The following is a 17,391-nucleotide window of genomic DNA, read 5'->3' as shown; positions in this document are numbered from 1 at the left end:
CACTTCTTGAGATTAGGATTATTTAGCTATGATCTTTTATATGGTCGAGCATTCAAGTAAATCACATTTTTGTAACACTCAAGTATAATTTCTGGTATTATTCATACCTTTTCACCAGTGATAAAATAAAAAAAAAATGTGGAGTAATAGATGTAGCTTTCAGATTAGTAGACTTAAAAATAAATGACATTAAAATAATCAACAAAACCTTCATGTAAATATTATATTATAACATCAGATTCAAAACCTTTAACAATAAAATTTATATCATTATTTAAATCCTTTTTACCCCTGCTCCTTCGTTTCTTTTTAGACCATTGCACTGTTGACAAATTCATTTGATCTAACAACTTCTTATAAACCGTACATATACTTTTATAAAACAATAATACAGTAGTAGCACCTTTTATGTAATCATTAAAAAAACTTAAAGGATCTGCATGTTTTTCCAACTTCAAGGCTATATTATAAATCAATATGCCATTGTAACATTTAGAATAAGTTGTTGTTTCAAATGGTGTAGAACATAGGCTGTTTAAGGAATTCATTTGATGTAGAACACACTGAAACTGGGCAAATGAATGTATTTTCTTAATGTCATAACTTTTAGGCCTTTTCCGTATAGAGTCATCAATTTCAAAAAGTTTTAAAATTACACTTGCTGCAATGAGGCAGTCGTCATATTGTACTTTATTTTTATTAAGAAATAGTTTATCTTCATCAACTATGTATGAAGATTTGTTTTTCTTTATTTCCTCAAGTTTTTTAGCGTATCTATTGTTGAAAAGGTAATGCCCTCGAGCTGTTCCAGTTTTTTCATCGATGACCTCTAATGTTATGTATGACATAATCAAAGAGTGAACGTGGGCATCAGGTACATTGCAGGTCGATATCCACCAAAGCAAAGATACCATAAAGAGCTGAAAATTTGATGGTAACACTTCTATCAATGACATGTCCAAATTTGGAAGTTTCAGATCAAGAAAATGTGTAAAACATGATTTCAATTGCTCATCATTCATTTCTTTGAAAGATACTTCTATATATCTTGGTATTGAATATTCTCTACCGACTTTTAATCTTTTATAACAACAATTTTCTCTGCAAACATACAAACAGTTCTCATGAGCGAAATCAGTTAGAATATCAAATGCATATCTTAATATGGGCAAAACGCCAAGAAAACAATCTTTATCTGTAAAATCTTCAGGCTGTGGATTACAAAAGTGTAAGTGATGAGCATAAAGATTTAGGTAGACACAAGGTATTTTATTGCAACGAATTTTCTCAGCAAACCATGTAGGAATTAGTTCGAATTGTTCTTCAAAGATTGTTTCGTCATCATCCTGTGAATCTTCGTCATCTTCATCAGAATTCACTGACACATCAGTAGTATCATCGTCAGAATTATTATTTTCCTCCTCAACAGTAGGCATTTCAAGACTTTTTTTAAAAGCAGTATTGTATTCCGGTATATTGAAATATTTTAATGACTGACAATTATTGTTGTTGTAGCCTTCAACACTTTTTTTAATAGTAGCAAAAACCTTATCCTTTTGGTGTTTCTTGAGTCTTCCTATGATCTTTGCAATGGCTGAATCGAGTGTTTCATTTTGTAACCAATTAAACAGAGTATGTATGCTCCTTTGCTGTTCATTTTTCTTTTTCTTACTTTTACACAATTTCAACTGGGAAAAGAACTTTCGAAATACTTTTTTCTCTACATAGTCATTACCAAGTAACGTTGCTAGTAGAGGTAGTAGTTCCTCATTGAGGCCACCAAAATGCTCACATAGATACTGAACCTTGAAAATTTTGCACTCCATCGCATGCAACTTTATACCATTTTCTTCTAGTGGTTTTGGTTTTAAGTCTAATGTATTAAAAGGTATATATAACACATTGTATATAAAAAAATCCGAGTCGTAGCTCAACACTGGACAGTTCATATGTCTTGCTAATGACGCTATATCGTCATCAGCTTCAAACTCACAAATTGTGTAATTTACTTGCAGGTCACTTAACACTTCTCTCAAGACATCTCTGAGTAGAAAGGGGAAAATTTGTAAGCTGTCCTGTGTCACAGGATCCAGTCGAGACGTACTGCTTAATTTTGATTTCAAACGATTAAAAACAGTTCTTAATTTTTTTGTTTCGTGACAACCGTCGAAAATAACATACGGAGTAACATTGCATTTGCGTAAGTTTTTAAAGAATGTTCTTGTAGAAGAAGCGAATTTGTCGTAATCTCCACCGAATGCTGAAAAGCTATTCATCAATCTGTATAACTGAGCGCACAAACTGTGACCGTCTATAACAAGATTTGTGTCGTGTAAATAATGTCTTTTCATAAACACATCTTGATTGTTATTTACGTACGTAGTTAAACCACGAACACCCATTTTCAATACCGAAACACTGTTCTACTTTGATTTTTTTCTTAATCAGTTAGTATTATATTTAACATTTTAATTCGCTGTTATATTAAGATTTATTTATTTTAGGTTAGTTGTTGTTTTAAAATTTATCCCCAATAGGGAAAGGCAAAGGACTATAATCCATACAGCCTAGTCTGAATTTGTAAGTTTCATTCTGATATATCAAAAGGCCGTAGCCAAGTCTGAAGTAACTTTATTGTTCTTCTGATTATTTTAGGTTAGATTTCAATGTCAACAAATCAAAGACATAGAGTAGGATTTATGCTTCTTGAGAGTAGGTCAAAGACGGCGAGGCGACGGAAAGAGGCGTTCCACAGTGCGTTCGCAACGCCCAGAAAGCTCATTCTATCGTTCCACCTAAGGCTCATGGTCGGTGCGGCGATCGCTTGAAGTCATAGATGACGTTACTGTTCGTAACCACATCGCCCACAAAATATAGGTGGGTCAAAGTTGGCTTTCATCAAAACGTGGCGGGAATTTTAAAAAACAACTGTCAATGTCAAATTGTTAATGTTATCTCTCATTCCATTCTGCAAAAACGGAACGATTAATTCCCGGGAATCCATGTTGAATTAAGTTTTACTCCAGTCCTCGCGAAATATTCACTCATAACCCCCGCAGCTCTATGTATTCACCATGCCGTCATATGCGAGCACACAGCTGACACCTGACAGTGCCCAAATATGCGTTCCTCTTATAAAATTCGCCTACAAGTACAACGCCCGCGGCGTTTTTTTACCTTAGTGGACCATTAGTGGAACGCGCCAGGCGCCCCAGGCGCCCCAGGCGCCAGCTACAAAGACCACACAGGGAAAACAAATTCATTTATAACTTCATTTACATCCACACAACCAAAGGGTTTTAAAATGTTGTTCAGATTTAAAAACACGCGTAAAAGATTTAGTTTTCATACCACATTTTTGAGTAAGTAGTAAGTACGATTTCAGTTCGAGGCTCATTTTGAGTCTTTTCACAATTTTTAATAAAAGATACACTGTACTGTTCCATTTTTAACACAAAATATCGCGCACAAATTATTATTATTATTACTTATTTAAAAGAAAAACTGCTAGAAGCTGACACGTTTGTTTGTATATTTATGAACAGCAACAGCGCATAGTTTGAGGCAAATTATCCCCGCGGTACTTGGCACACCCCGCACGCCGCACACCGCACGGCCGGACCTGCAACCTCGCGCGTGATCGGTGCTCCAGATTAGTGATGCAACGGAAGTGTCTTAACGGAACCAGAAACGGAAACAGATGTTAAAAGTAAATTTTAGCAGAAACGGAAACGGAAACGGATGCAGAAACGAAAGTGTAAATAATATGAAAAAAATGTAATAAATTTAAAAATATATTTCTTTATTAAGTACTAAATACACATCAAGCCTAGATAAGAAATAGACATATTAGAAATCTACAATAGAAAAAAATATTGCAACTTAAAATTATTTTAATATTCAAAATTTAGTAGTGGTAAGTTATATTTTATAAAAAGTAATTTGGCCGCTTTTGCACCTAACCATCTGTTTCGATGTTCTTCGTATATAAGACCAGCTCCACTAAATAATTGCTCACTAGCGACGCTGCTGAGGGGTACCGACATATATTGGCGCACTAATGGCAAAAGATTACGGTATTTGTGTGAATTTAATTTCCACCACACAAGAGGATCTTCATTTAAAGGTAATCGCCTCGCGCCGTGCATGCGAAAATTTCAACTCTACACCGTCGTAAACTTCCGTTTACATCTCCGTTATAAAAGTTGCGGAAACAGAAGCAGAAACGAATGTTGAAAAGCGTGCGGAACTTCCGCACTTGCGGAAACAGAAACAGAACAGGTAAACGATTTCTTCCAGACAACCTTGTGGTTGAGGAAATTTTAAAACAAAACAGAGTAGGGTCATCAGAAGGCAAAACAAAAATTAAAAACATAGTGGATCCTAAAATCTAATAATATATAATTATATAAATAAATAGTATATAGGATAAACATTTACGGTCTTACTTATAAAAATCTCGCTAAGCAATACTTAGCCACCGCTTAGTTAAACCGCTCTTAAGCTACAAATCCATGTTTAACTTTTGTTTACTTATAAACGTTGATTAGCTGTTACTTAGTTAAGAAACAAACAAAGAATGATAATTTTTTTTTCTAACAAACACACGCAAGTAAGTAGATCAAACGTCACAATATAACAGCTGATTTATGTGAAATCCGCCATCTTGCCGCTTAGCAGGAGTTAAACTATGCCTCGGCAGTGTTTAAATTTTGACGGCTATTTAAACACTACTTAACGACTTCTTAACGCTAAATAGTGTTTATAAGTGAGGTTTTTGCTAATCCGTTGCTAAGCAATTGATTAAAAATTAAGAAACGTTTATAAGTAAGACCGTTCATTAATAAATAGTAGTATAATAAATAGTATATTATTCAATATAAAGAAATATAGGATTTAAAATTACATGGGTATTTATATTTGGAGTAGGAGTGCACCGCACCAGCACTCCTTAAGACGAGCCGCATCTGGCAATCACTAAATAAATATTAAAATTAAGTATTGTTATGACTTATGACATACCTACATTAGTTTTTAATAGTTTATAATTGTATTTGCTCGCAAACGAAAAAAAAACCGACTTCAATTACATCGGCAAGTAATACAACGTAGATCGATGAAAAAATAGTCAAGTAACTACGTGTTATCAAAGATTACTCAAAAAGTAGTTATCAGATCTCGATAAAATTTAAATGTGACGACATGATGAACATCAACTTTTCATTAAATTAAAAATTATCAAAATCGAAACACCCAGTAAAAAGTTATTGCGATTTTCGAGTTTCCCTCGATTTCTCTGGGATCCCATCATCAGATCCTGGTTTCCTTATCATGGTACTAAACTAAAGATATCCCCTTTCTAACAAAAAAATAATTATCCAAATCGGTATATCCAGTAGAAAGTTATGCGGTATAATACAACGTGGGTCGACGAAAAAAGCGTCAAGTAAACGTAACGCATTATTAGATATAACTCGAAAAGTACCTAGTTGTTAGATTGTTGAAAGTGATTGTTGGTGGTTTAGATCTCAAATAAATTTAAATGGGACCAATTGACACACACCACCTTTCCATTAAAAAAAAATTGTCGAAATCGGTCCACCCGGTCAAAAGTTCTGATGTAACATACATAAAAAAAATATATATATATAGTCGAATTGAGAACCTCCTCCTTTTTTGGAAGTCGGTTAAAAAGAAAAGTATTTATTTAAAAACAAATATGGAATAGTTAACCAAGAACTAAAGGATTAATAAAAGTTAAAAGGAACTAAATTATATTAAAGTACTTAAATAAAAAATAATAATTAATAAGTAAATAAATAAACCAAATTTTGATTAAAAAAAAAATATATTAATACATCAGACACAATCTCTTGCACAATAAAATGTACATTATTATTCAATCCCTTTTTACTAAACCTGTGAACAATATATCTGAACAAAATATAGTTCTCTTTCGGGCTTAAAGATATACCTACATAATTTAATCAATTTTACACATACTAACTACTACTACTAAAACAATAATTGACAATCTATAATAAAATTGAAAGGACTTACCTATCATTTTTTAATCTTTGTACTTTTTTTGTAACTATAATATTCCGTTGTGATTAAATAATCCTACGTAAAATACTCTCACCAGATCGTTTTTATTAACCTACATTAAAAAAAACCGTTACGATTGTATCAAGTTATAGAAATCCTTTATAGAAATAGGAACACAAATCGCACATCTACTAGTATACAAAAATACATTAAATAATATTATGATACTGGCAGTTACTTATAAAATATAATTTTTATTGTATACACATTTATTGCTAATAGTTATTTTAATATAATCTATGAATATGAACATACATTAACAGTAATTAATATTGTTCTTATTCATTTTTACAATGTTTTTACAATGTTAACTTACTATTTATGATTTAATAAGCAAGTATTAGGTAAATATAAAAAAAAAATGTATACAAACATGTAAAAATGTCAACACCTCCGTATTTTAATAAATTAATGACTGTTTTGGTTTGCAATGAGCTTTAAAATTATTCTTACAACTACAAGGTCGGCATATGTTACATCAGTCTTTTATCTCTTCTCATCCTAAATGCTTGATAGATATTACTATATTTGTACTTTCAATACACATATTTTGCATAGCTTTTCACATCTTATATACAAATGAAAATTTATCACCGAAATGTACCTATGTTGAGTTATCATTTTAGAATATTATAATGATATAGTCATTAATATAATGGTGGTAGTCATTATTATAATGATGGTTATCTTTTTAGAATACTGATGATATTAATGAGTCATTTATAAATTAATTATGATTAATGTGAAGCCAGCATTAATTTCTTTAACATACAATAGAAAACCATTATTACAATAATATAAACAAAAATAGAAAGAAAGTTGGTAAATCCTTTTTTTGTGTTTATTCTCATTATTAAAGCTTGTATAAAAAATGTCATATTGACAAAAAAAAGACAGTAGATTGATCGGCTAATTGGATGTATACAGCCTTTAAAGTTTTTTCACATGTCTAATCCCACCTGGTTTTTCTTTTCATGTTAGACCATTGCACTGTTGACAAACGCATTATTGTTACCAACTTCTTATAAATAGAATAAATACTTTTATAAAACAGTAAAACTGTTGTTGCATCCTTTATGTATTCATCAAAAAAACTTAAAGGATCTGGATATTTTTGCAACTTTAAGGCTATATTATATATCAATATTCCGTTGTAACATTTGGAAAAAATTGTTGATTCAAATGGTTTAGAACATAGCGTGTTTAAAGAATTCATTTGATGTAGAACACACTGAAACTGGGCAAAAGAATGTATTCTCTTAATGTCATAACTTTTAGGGTTTTTCTGTATAGAGTCATCAATTTCAAAAAGTTTTAAAATCGCACTTGCAGCAATGAGGCAGTCATCATGTTGTACTTTATTGTTATTTAGAAATAGTTCATTTTCTGCAGCTTCATATGAAATTTTGTTCTTTCTAATTTCTTCAAGTTTTTCAGCATGTCTTTTGTTGAAACGGTTATGCCCTCGAGCTGTTCCAGTTTTTTCATCAATGACCTCTAATGTTATATATGACATAATCAAAGAGTGAACATGGGCTTCAGGAACACTGCAGCTAGCTATCCACCAAAGCATAGATATCATAAAGAGCTGAAAATTTGATGGTAGCATCTCAATCAATGGCAAATCTAAATTTGAAAGTTTGAAGTGTAGAAAATATTTAAAGCATAATTTCAATTGTTCATCATTCATTTCTTTAAAAGATACATCAAATGGTCTCGGAATTGAATACTGTTTACTTATTTTTATTCTTTTATAACCCTCCTTTGCTCTAGAAACATAGTAACAGTAGTCATAAGAGAAATCAGTTAGAATATCAAATGCCAACCTAACTATGGATAAAGAGCATAGGAAACTATCCCTTTCTGTAAAATCCTCTGCCTGTGGATTACAAATTTGTAAATGATGTGCGTAAAGATTTAGGTAAACAGGGGGTATTTTCTCACAGTAAATTTTCTCTGCAAACCAAGCAGGAATTGATTCAAATTTGTGATAAGTAATAGCTTCATCACCCTGCCATAACCATTCCTCATCATAACCAAAATTAACTGAAAAATTAGTACTATCACTTACAACTTCCATCTCCATATTAGGCTTTATAGGACTTGTTTCAGAAAGAGAATCAAGTTCAATAATATCAAAATACTTTAATACCTGAACATCGCAATTATACTGTTCATAATTACTTTTAATGATAGCAAAAGCTTCATGCCTTTGATCTTTCCTAAACCTTCTTAAAATCTTTGCGATGGCCGAACCTAGTGTTTCATTTTGTAACCAATTAAACAAAGTGTGTATAAGTATTTTTTCTTGACTTTTCCTTGCTTCTCTTTCACACAATTTCAGATGAGAAAAGACGTTTACAAAAATTCTTTTATCCACATAATCATTACCAAGTAATGTTGCAAGTAGCGGTAGATTCTTTTCATCAAAACCTCTAAAGTGATCACATAAATACTGTACTTTATAAATTTTGCATTGCATAGCAAACACTTCCGTACCGTTTTCGTCTAATAATTTTGGTTTAAATTGTAATGTACACAAAGGTATGTATATTACATTGTATATAAAAAAATCCGAGTCGTAGCTCAACACTGGACAGTTCATATGTCTTGCTAATGATGCTATAACTTTATCGGCTTCAAACTTACATATTGTGTAATTTATTTCCATATCACTTAAAACTTTTCTGAAGACATCTCTTAGTAAAAAAGGAAAAAATCTTTTAAAACTCTGCATCGCAGGATGCATATGAGCTACTTCATTTAACTTATCTAGTAAACGTCTAAACACTGTATGCAATTTTTTTGTCTCGTGACAACCATCAAAAATAACATGCGGAGTAACATTACATTTGCGTAAGTTTTTGAAAAAAGTCCTTGTAGACGAAGCGAATTTGTCGTAATTACCACCAAATGCTGGAAAGCCACACATTGATATGTTTATTTTAGCGCATAAACTGTAACCGTCAATAATGAGATTAGTGTTGTGTAAATAAAAGCTTTTCATAAGCACGTCTTGATTGCTATTCACGTACGAAGTTAAACCACGAACACCCATTTTTAATGTCCACTCTCTTTTCTAGACACTAGACTAAATTAAACATTTTAAAAACTCTTGACTGTGTAATGTGTATTTAATCTCCATTGATACTGGCTCGTATTGTTAATTGTTGAATGAATTTAGAATTAATGACTTTATAATTGTTTGTTTTGTTTCGCTATATAATTGGCTTATATTGTTGTTGTTTGAAAATTTATCCCCAATAGGGAAAGGCAAAGGACTATAATCCATACAGCCTAGTTTGAATTTGTAAGTTTCGTTTCGTACTGATATATCAAAAGGCCGGAGCCAAGTCTGAAGTAACTTTATTTATCTTCTGATTCGATGACTGGTAAAGTAAGGCCGAAACCAAGTCTAATTGGCTTATTTTATGTTTGACTTTCTGTAAGTATTACTATACTCTGTGATGTTTGACTTTGACTTGGCTACAAAGAGCAACACGGAGGGGAGTAGCCATTTACAGGCGTTCCCCTCTGTCAAGGTATAGGTCATTTTAACTTATTAAGTAGATATTAAACAACCCAGTAATAGCTTGTTTTTTTTTTAATTCTTGTACATATTTGCTGAAAAATATCAAACGAAAAGTACAACATTTAAATTTCTCGCCAATACGCTATTTTGACAATATGGCGCTGCAACGGGGTCGGTGACGTCACTTGCCTGTAGTCTGATCTGTGGCACCTGTCATCTACATACATTTGTTGCAAACAAAAAAAGAAAGTGTTATTATAACAGTGATTTATGTAAAAAAATAAGTTACAAATGGTGTGCAGTTCCAAAATGTACGAATACGTCGATAAATACTCCATAAAAACTATTCGTAAGTGTTCCAAAGAATGTCAAAGTGCGCCGAAAGTGGTTGCAACTTTCTCGGGGGGATTATTACATAGCGAATAGTACAAATATTTTCTCTTGTGAAGACCTTTTCGATGTAAGTAAACATAATATTTATATATTTTTAATAATTTATTACATTCTGAATGTAAATAATTTGTATTGATTTGAGGTTATAATACCACTAATGTTTTTAACAGAATGTCTTGTGCAATTCATTAGTACAATATTTCTGCTGTTTTCCATAATATTAATTACAAATTGTAACTACAGACTTATGATTTCAAACAGTATTACACTTAAAGGTCCTGACAAACTTGTTTGTTTGTTACAGATAGAAAAGTTAAGATATTCAACAACCTATAATAAACAATGATGAGCCTACTGCTACTGCAATCGAAACTTGTACAAAAAGTATGGAAACTTAGTCTCTACAGCATACTGAAATTATTTCTACGCTTCTAGAGTTTTATTCCAATTAACTAAGAGAGTAATATCATATAATTTCTAAATAATTTATAAATTAATTAATAGTTTTTTATTTCAGAATTAAGTATCCTAAAAATGTGAGAAAAGTATGTTAATAGAACTTGTTGTAATAGTAGAAAAATCAGTCCAGTGTCATTTGATAAATAAAACTGCGTACCAGAAGCAAGAGAGTGCAAACTAAGTCCCTAACAAGAGATACAGCTATTTCTCTTCTCAATACTGCTGTTTTGTATAGTTATACTTCTCCATTGTAAATGAATTTATGCTTTTGCCAAAAAAGCCACCTACGTCTGGTGCTAATAATATAAAGAAAAGGATCAACTTCGTGGATGGTGAAAAATCTTTATATAAAGAAAATCTTTTGCAACAAGATTCTTCCTGACTTACAGCTACTCCATCAAAGGTGTCTGAATCCAGTACGAGCATTACATGGATAAATGAAGATGTTAAAAAATGAAATGTATGCAGAATACTTAGCACTTAATCATAAAAAAGCCAATGATGTATATTGGAATCCCTGTTGACTGCTATTTTTTAGTTCATTTAATACATAAACACACCCACATACCACATGAACATATATTAAATATGAATATGCTTGAAAAAAATTAAATTAAATAGTACTTTTTCTGACCTTGAAGATAATTTTAGACTGTTTGTTTTAATTAATTTATATTTGGGAGTTTTAAATAAAACTATTCTCTTCGGTGAATAAATTTAAAAAAAAAAAACGTTTTTTTATTTTTATTCCTGACAAAAAAGTCAATCAAAATTTTATAAAAAGACTATCATCGTTTATAATATAAACCTATAAAAATTATTGCTTGCGGTGAAGTTCATCATTATTTTACTTTTTTATGATAAAATTTAAATTACCGCTGAACTGTCATTATACTTACTTTGCTGTTTTGATAACTGATAACTGATTTTGATAATTCTTTTTTTGTTGGAAAGGAGATATCCCAAGTGTGGTACCATGATAAGGAAACTTTAATCTGATGATGTAATCCCAGAGAAATCGAGAGAAACCCGCGAAAGTCGTAGTGACGACTAGTGCGTTTGTTAATTTATTTGTCTACTTACGTTGTACGACACTACTACTACAACTTGTCGATATAATTGGAGTCGGTTTTTTTTTCGTTTGCGAGTAAACACAATTATTTAGTTCCGAAGCAAAGAAATCGGAATTATTTTTGAAAAATAATTCGACCATGATTGCGTCGACTTGGGGCAGGTTTCTGCTGTCCATGATAAAGCTGACAGAATTTGTAAAATATTGCAAATAAATCACACAAAAACAATGGATAAAATAGGATATTCTTTTAAAACAAATTCGAAAGCATTTAAGCACATCAAGCAGGTAAATGCGGTTACAGGCAAGTGACGTCATCATAAACTCGACCAATCAGGAACGTTCTGTGTCACGTGACATACGCTTAAAAAAATGAATTTGTATTTATTGATTTTTAAATTCAATAATTATTTTTTTTTAACTTATATTAATAAATAACCACTTTTAAACTCATAATATATACTGATAACAGCAATTTACACTTTATTTTTCACATTGTCAAATAGCCCATTATTAAACAAGGTAATAGTAATCTGTGCTTGGCAACTCCCCAGTCCCCCGGGCCCTGGCCCCGCAAGCTTCACTTTAAATTAGCACACCGGTGATCGCATGTGGGTTTCAAATATATTTTAACACGTGTTTTCAGTTGTATAATTATTAACAACAGTGGCTAGACTGTTTTAAGTTCACTATTTAGCTCCTAATATTACGCGATATAATCGTCGTCAAAATAAAAAAATTGCGTCATATTATATTTGCAAATAGAGTCCAATATTTTTAATATTTCCTTTCAATATGACTGAAGAAAACGTGGTCCCACCTAGCAATGGACAGGAGAGTAATGAAAAAGAAAACGGTGCAGAAGAAGAGCAAACCGATTTAGACAAAGCCATTATTCGACAAGTGGAGTATTACTTTGGTAAGTAATTATTTTAATCGTGTTTTTTTTTTTTGTTTACTATCTTTATATATCGTCTGCGTCTTTCTTCTATCAGCGTCTTTGGTGCGACAAAGCCAGTACTGCGGTCACCAACCCGCCTGCCCAGCGTGGTGACTATGGGCAAAACACATGAGTTCACGTTATTTTTGACGTAAACTTGTGGAGGCCTATGTCCAGCAGTGGACTGTATAGGCTGTAATGATGATGATCTTTATATATTTGTATATATATAGTATACCTTCAAGAAGATTGATTTATTTTGCGCCATACTGATTATTATAATGTGGTAATTTATGTTGTTTTTCTTTACGAAGTTTAGTAAGCTCCATTATTTATTTTAGTATGATTCATTTCGTTACTTAATTTAAACATTTCTTGAATGCTACTCCTGTCGTAAATTTAACATTGATTGATTGATAGGTTTAATGGCTTTCAGTTGTGCCCGTGGGATAAAATCCTGTAAAATTTATAATTTTGATTTATATTGATAATTTTGTTTCCAGGTGATCTCAACCTCCCCAGAGACAAGTTCCTACGAGAGCAAGTAAAGCTTGATGATGGATGGATTCCATTCGAGGTCCTCGGAACGTTCAACCGTCTTGCAAAACTCACCACTGATTATCAAGTAATTGCAAACGCCCTTAACAAATCAACTTCTGGATTACTTGAGGTATTTTAATGATTTGTATCTTTATTTAATGTTTACGAAATAAAATGCTTGTTTTCCTTCATTCTTGATGTGGAAAAAAGCAGGCAATTTTATTTTAGTGTATTTATTTAAAAAAAAAAAATTGGTGTAAGCTGTATTACGAACAGACATCATCAGAACATGCATCTATTGTGTTAAATATTTTATTGTCATTTAAACCGTTCCTGATAGGTAATGATTTGTTTCGAAACTAATTAAATTATTTTAACAAATACTGTACAAGTGAAAGTTAGTTTATGTGAAAAAAAAAATTTTTTTCTAGGTATCTGAAGACAACAAAAAAGTTCGCAGAAATCCTGAATTGCCGATACCTGAAATGAACGAAGAGAGACGTAAGGAACTGGCAATGAGGACAATTTACGTGAAAGGTTTCCCAAAAGAAGCTACTCTAGATGAGATACTGAAGTACTTTAGACAGTTTGATGATGTTGAAAACATAATTATGAGAAAATACCTAGATCGGCAATCAAAGAAACGAATTTTCAAGGGCTCAGTTTTTGCTACGTTCAAAACTAAAGAGCAGGTATTTGATTTAATATTCATTTAAAAATAATTTGCTACTTAATTTAATGATGATTTGTAAATTCAGTATTTTAGTTATCAAAATAGCTTTATTGAAATAGTCTTCAAAAGCGCCTATTAGTCTTACAAATTTTTTTTTTATTGTTAAAAGTGAATCCCCCATCAATTAAGGTTGTAGTTTCTGCTGAGAAGAAACAGCGAGAAATTCCACAGTTACTATTTAAAAAAAAATAAACTGTTTTAATACAAAATTGGTAATATCTTGCAAAGTCGGCTTAACAGAGATGATGTGTATATTTACTTACTTTTTTTTATAATTAATTGTTTTAATATATATTTTTTGCCAAATATCTAACATAACACTATTTGTCACCGATGAAATCGACAATGTCTCTATGTGATTTAATTTTTCAGGCTGAGAAAGTAGTAGAAATGAAAGACTTAAAATATAATGAGACTGAACTGTTGATCCTATGGCAAGAGAACTACATAGAGAAGAAACAAGAAGAATATGCTGCTAAGAAGGATAAGAAAAAAGTCAAAGAGGTAAAATATTAAAAAATTATTAAATATTTTTAGGTAAAGCCTTTAGGGTCTGCTAGTATATAAAGTAACAATAACATAATAATATTCTTTATTGTACATCAAAATATCATAATGTGTATGTTCATAAATCTCATGTTCATTAACAGACTTCAATAAAGTTGGAGATTCTGAATTCTACTGCATTTTGTAGTAAAACTTTTTAGTAAAACGCTTAACTTGGGGAGTAGCTGGTTGATGCGTGATGCGTGACGGGATCATTAAAAATGTGTGATCGGGTGAGGGGAACATAAATTGCAAGGGAGATTTAAGTTAGATGGAGCCAAGGAAGTTTTTCTTCGGTCGTGTGGTCTAAGGCACTCATTTCTTTATGTGTTATTTTGTGGACGCGATTGGGAATTTGTAAAAACTTGTGGGAATTTTACCGGCCCCTTTCGTGTGCCGCCCGGGGTTACGCCAGTTACGCCACTTAGATTATTCATTGTAAATATATTTTGTTAATGAATATGTGTGGGTCGGCTAGTATATAACTATACTTGACTTAGGCCAATAGTTTATATATTATATTTATTTATTTTTATCATTAAAATGTTTTTTGTAGGTGAAAGAAGACAAGGAAGACTTTAAGCTGCCAACAGGAACAGTTCTCCAGTTCAGCCAGGGACACGACAAGATGACTAGGGAAGAGGTCAAGGAAGCTCTCACTCCTCTAGGTAAATATTTTATCAATAATTGTATATTTTTATATTTCGTTAGTAAATAAAATATCTATCTAAATATATATCTATGCTAATATTAAAGAGCTGAAGAGTTTGTTTGTTTGAACATGTTAATTACAGGAACTATTGGTTCAGATTGAAAATTATTTTTGTGTTTGATACTCCGCTTACCGAGGAAGACTATAGGCTATATGCAATTTTAATATATTTTTTTCTTAATTGACTCGAGTAAAACCGCGGTGCATAACTAGTTATTTAGAATTTGAATAGGAAACTCTTCTCAAATAGTTTATTAGTACACATAAAAACGAGTTTCATCTGCATTTACTCTTATTACATTGGTCGATATTTATGTGTAGTTGTAGTTAACGTTCTTATAGATTATTTATTCACTAATATATCCCTTTTTTAACCGACTTCCAAAAAAGGAGGAGGTTCTCAATTCGACTATTATTATTTTTTTTTTTTTATGTATGTTACATCAGAACTTTTGACTGGGTGGAGCGATTTCGACAAATTTTCTTTTAATCGAAAGGTGGTGTGTGCCAATTGGTCCCATTTAAATTTATTTGAGATCTAACAACTACTTTTCGAGCTATATCTAATAATGCGTTTTTACTTGACGCTTTTTTCGTCGACCTACATTGTATTATACCGCATAACTTTCTACTGGATGTACCGATTTGGATAATTCTTTTTTTGTTAGAAAGGAGATATCCTTTGTTTAGTACCATGATAAGGAAACCAGGATCTGATGATGGAATCCCAGATAAATCGAGGGAAACTCTTGAAAATCCGCAATAACTTTTTACTAGGTATACCGATTTGAATAATTCTTTTTTTGTTAGAAAGGGGATATCCCTAGTTTAGTACCATGATAAAGAAACCAGAATCTGATGATGGGATCCCAGATAAATCGAGGGAAACTCTCGAAAATCCGCAATAACTTTTTACTGGGTGTACCGATTTTGATAATTTTTAATTTAATCGAAAGCTGATGTTTATCATGTGGTCACATATAAATTTTATCGAGATCTAATAACTACTTTTTGAGTAATCTTTGATAACGCGTAGTTACTTGACTATTTTTTCGTCGATCTACGTTGTATTACTCGCCGATGTAATTGAAGTCGGTTTTTTTTTCGTTTGCGAGCAAACACAATTATTTATCCTCATCTGCATATTAAACTCGTTACATTAAAACCGTATATATGTGTAATAGTCTGTTTTTGTCATGAGAAATTTTAGTGTATAACATAGAACCAATCTTAATTTTAGGTCAAGATATCGCATACATCGATTTTAAGGTAGGCGACGCGGAAGGATGGGTGCGATTGGCAAAAGAAAACACTGCAAAGGAAGTATTTGAAAAAATGACTGACGGTAAACTAAAAATTGGAGATTCAGAGGTTGTATTTCGAGTTCTGGAGGAAGAGGAGGAGAAAACATACTTAGACAAAACTATCGAAGAGATGTCGAAACGTCGCAAAAATATGAAGAACTTTAAACAAAACAAAGGCAAACAATTTAAGGGAAGACAGGGTAGAAAGAGGAAGCAGGACAATGTTGAAGGCCCACCCTCTAAAGTCAAGGCTGCCGATAGTTAGTGTATATTAGTGTATTAACTGATTATTACTTAAAGTATAATTCAATTTTTTTGTGTAAAAGCTTTTGTATCAACATAGCAATAAAAAATGAATCAGCGATTCTATAATGTAAAAGTAATAAGTAAACTTATTATTAAAAAATAAGTTGTATGTTTAACTATATTTAGGACACTGTTAAATCAGATTACATCCTACGATTTAGCTTTTGTTGTTTATTAAAATGTGATTAAAAGTTATATTTTGATGAAATGAGTTCTTATTACAACCCTTAACTTTATCCTCTAATTTCTCTATATTGCCTATGGTCCTGGAGTTTTCTGGTCAGATAAAAACATTGGTAGTTGATATTTGAGTACATATTATTAGATTCAAAGACTGCAAGGCAACATTAGTCATTTTAATTACTTTTAAATTTTTTAAATAATTTGTTAAAATTATTCGTTATATTATTCAAAATTATTTGTTATAATTTTAGTACTATAAGATGTCTTCCAAATATTAATTTATATTCTATTAAAAATTATGGAAATTCTTAATTTAGTTTGAAAAGAGTTGAGGTAAAGGAATAGCTAAAAATTAAAGTTTTAAAAGTATTCTGAGAAAATAAATATAACTAGCCCGTTGGCATAGTATATAGTGACCTTGTCAGCCTGCTCATCAGCTCTAGGAGTATGGGGGGTTCGATTTCTGCCCTGAATATTGAGATGTAATGAATAGATTATGTTAACTAAACATACTTATTAACCATTCGATACGATACCTGCCAAAAAGTACTCATTGAGTAAAA

The 17,391-nt window shown here is 31.5% G+C and overlaps 3 protein-coding genes across 3 annotated transcripts; 1 reads left to right on the top strand and 2 right to left on the bottom strand.

The window, feature by feature from the left end:
- Positions 1–209: 209 nt before the first annotated feature.
- LOC123669306 (protein asteroid-like) lies at positions 210–2,402 on the bottom strand. The gene has a single exon (XM_045602917.1). It carries the CDS (start codon positions 2,400–2,402, stop codon positions 222–224), a length of 2,181 nt encoding a protein of 726 aa, XP_045458873.1. The 3' UTR covers positions 210–221.
- Positions 2,403–6,933: 4,531 nt separating this feature from the next.
- LOC123669707 (protein asteroid-like) lies at positions 6,934–9,173 on the bottom strand. Its single transcript, XM_045603298.1, has one exon. The coding sequence runs from the start codon at positions 9,164–9,166 to the stop codon at positions 7,058–7,060; it is 2,109 nt and encodes a 702-aa protein (XP_045459254.1). The 5' UTR covers positions 9,167–9,173; the 3' UTR covers positions 6,934–7,057.
- Positions 9,174–12,114: 2,941 nt separating this feature from the next.
- LOC123669307 (la protein homolog) lies at positions 12,115–16,848 on the top strand. Its single transcript, XM_045602918.1, has 6 exons — positions 12,115–12,483; positions 13,008–13,174; positions 13,476–13,736; positions 14,150–14,281; positions 14,880–14,991; positions 16,276–16,848. The coding sequence occupies exons 1-6, from the start codon at positions 12,360–12,362 to the stop codon at positions 16,602–16,604; spliced, it is 1,125 nt and encodes a 374-aa protein (XP_045458874.1). The 5' UTR covers positions 12,115–12,359; the 3' UTR covers positions 16,605–16,848.
- The last annotated feature ends 543 nt before the right edge of the window (positions 16,849–17,391 follow it).

This window comes from Melitaea cinxia, chromosome 3, assembly GCF_905220565.1.
Source record: "Melitaea cinxia chromosome 3, ilMelCinx1.1, whole genome shotgun sequence".
NCBI classification, from domain to species: Eukaryota; Metazoa; Arthropoda; class Insecta; order Lepidoptera; family Nymphalidae; genus Melitaea; species Melitaea cinxia.
Note: the sequence above shows the minus strand (reverse complement) of the source record. Positions and strands in the feature narration are given on the sequence as shown.

Coding starts and splice junctions, on each gene's coding strand:
- LOC123669306 (XM_045602917.1), bottom strand. CDS start 2,402: ATGGGTGTTCGTGGTTTAACTACGTACGTAAATAACAATCAAGATGTG.
- LOC123669707 (XM_045603298.1), bottom strand. CDS start 9,166: ATGGGTGTTCGTGGTTTAACTTCGTACGTGAATAGCAATCAAGACGTG.
- LOC123669307 (XM_045602918.1), top strand. CDS start 12,360: ATGACTGAAGAAAACGTGGTCCCACCTAGCAATGGACAGGAGAGTAAT. Junction 13,737..14,149: donor CGTTCAAAACTAAAGAGCAG/GTATTTGATTTA, acceptor TTAATTTTTCAG/GCTGAGAAAGTAGTAGAAAT. Junction 14,992..16,275: donor GGAAGCTCTCACTCCTCTAG/GTAAATATTTTA, acceptor TCTTAATTTTAG/GTCAAGATATCGCATACATC.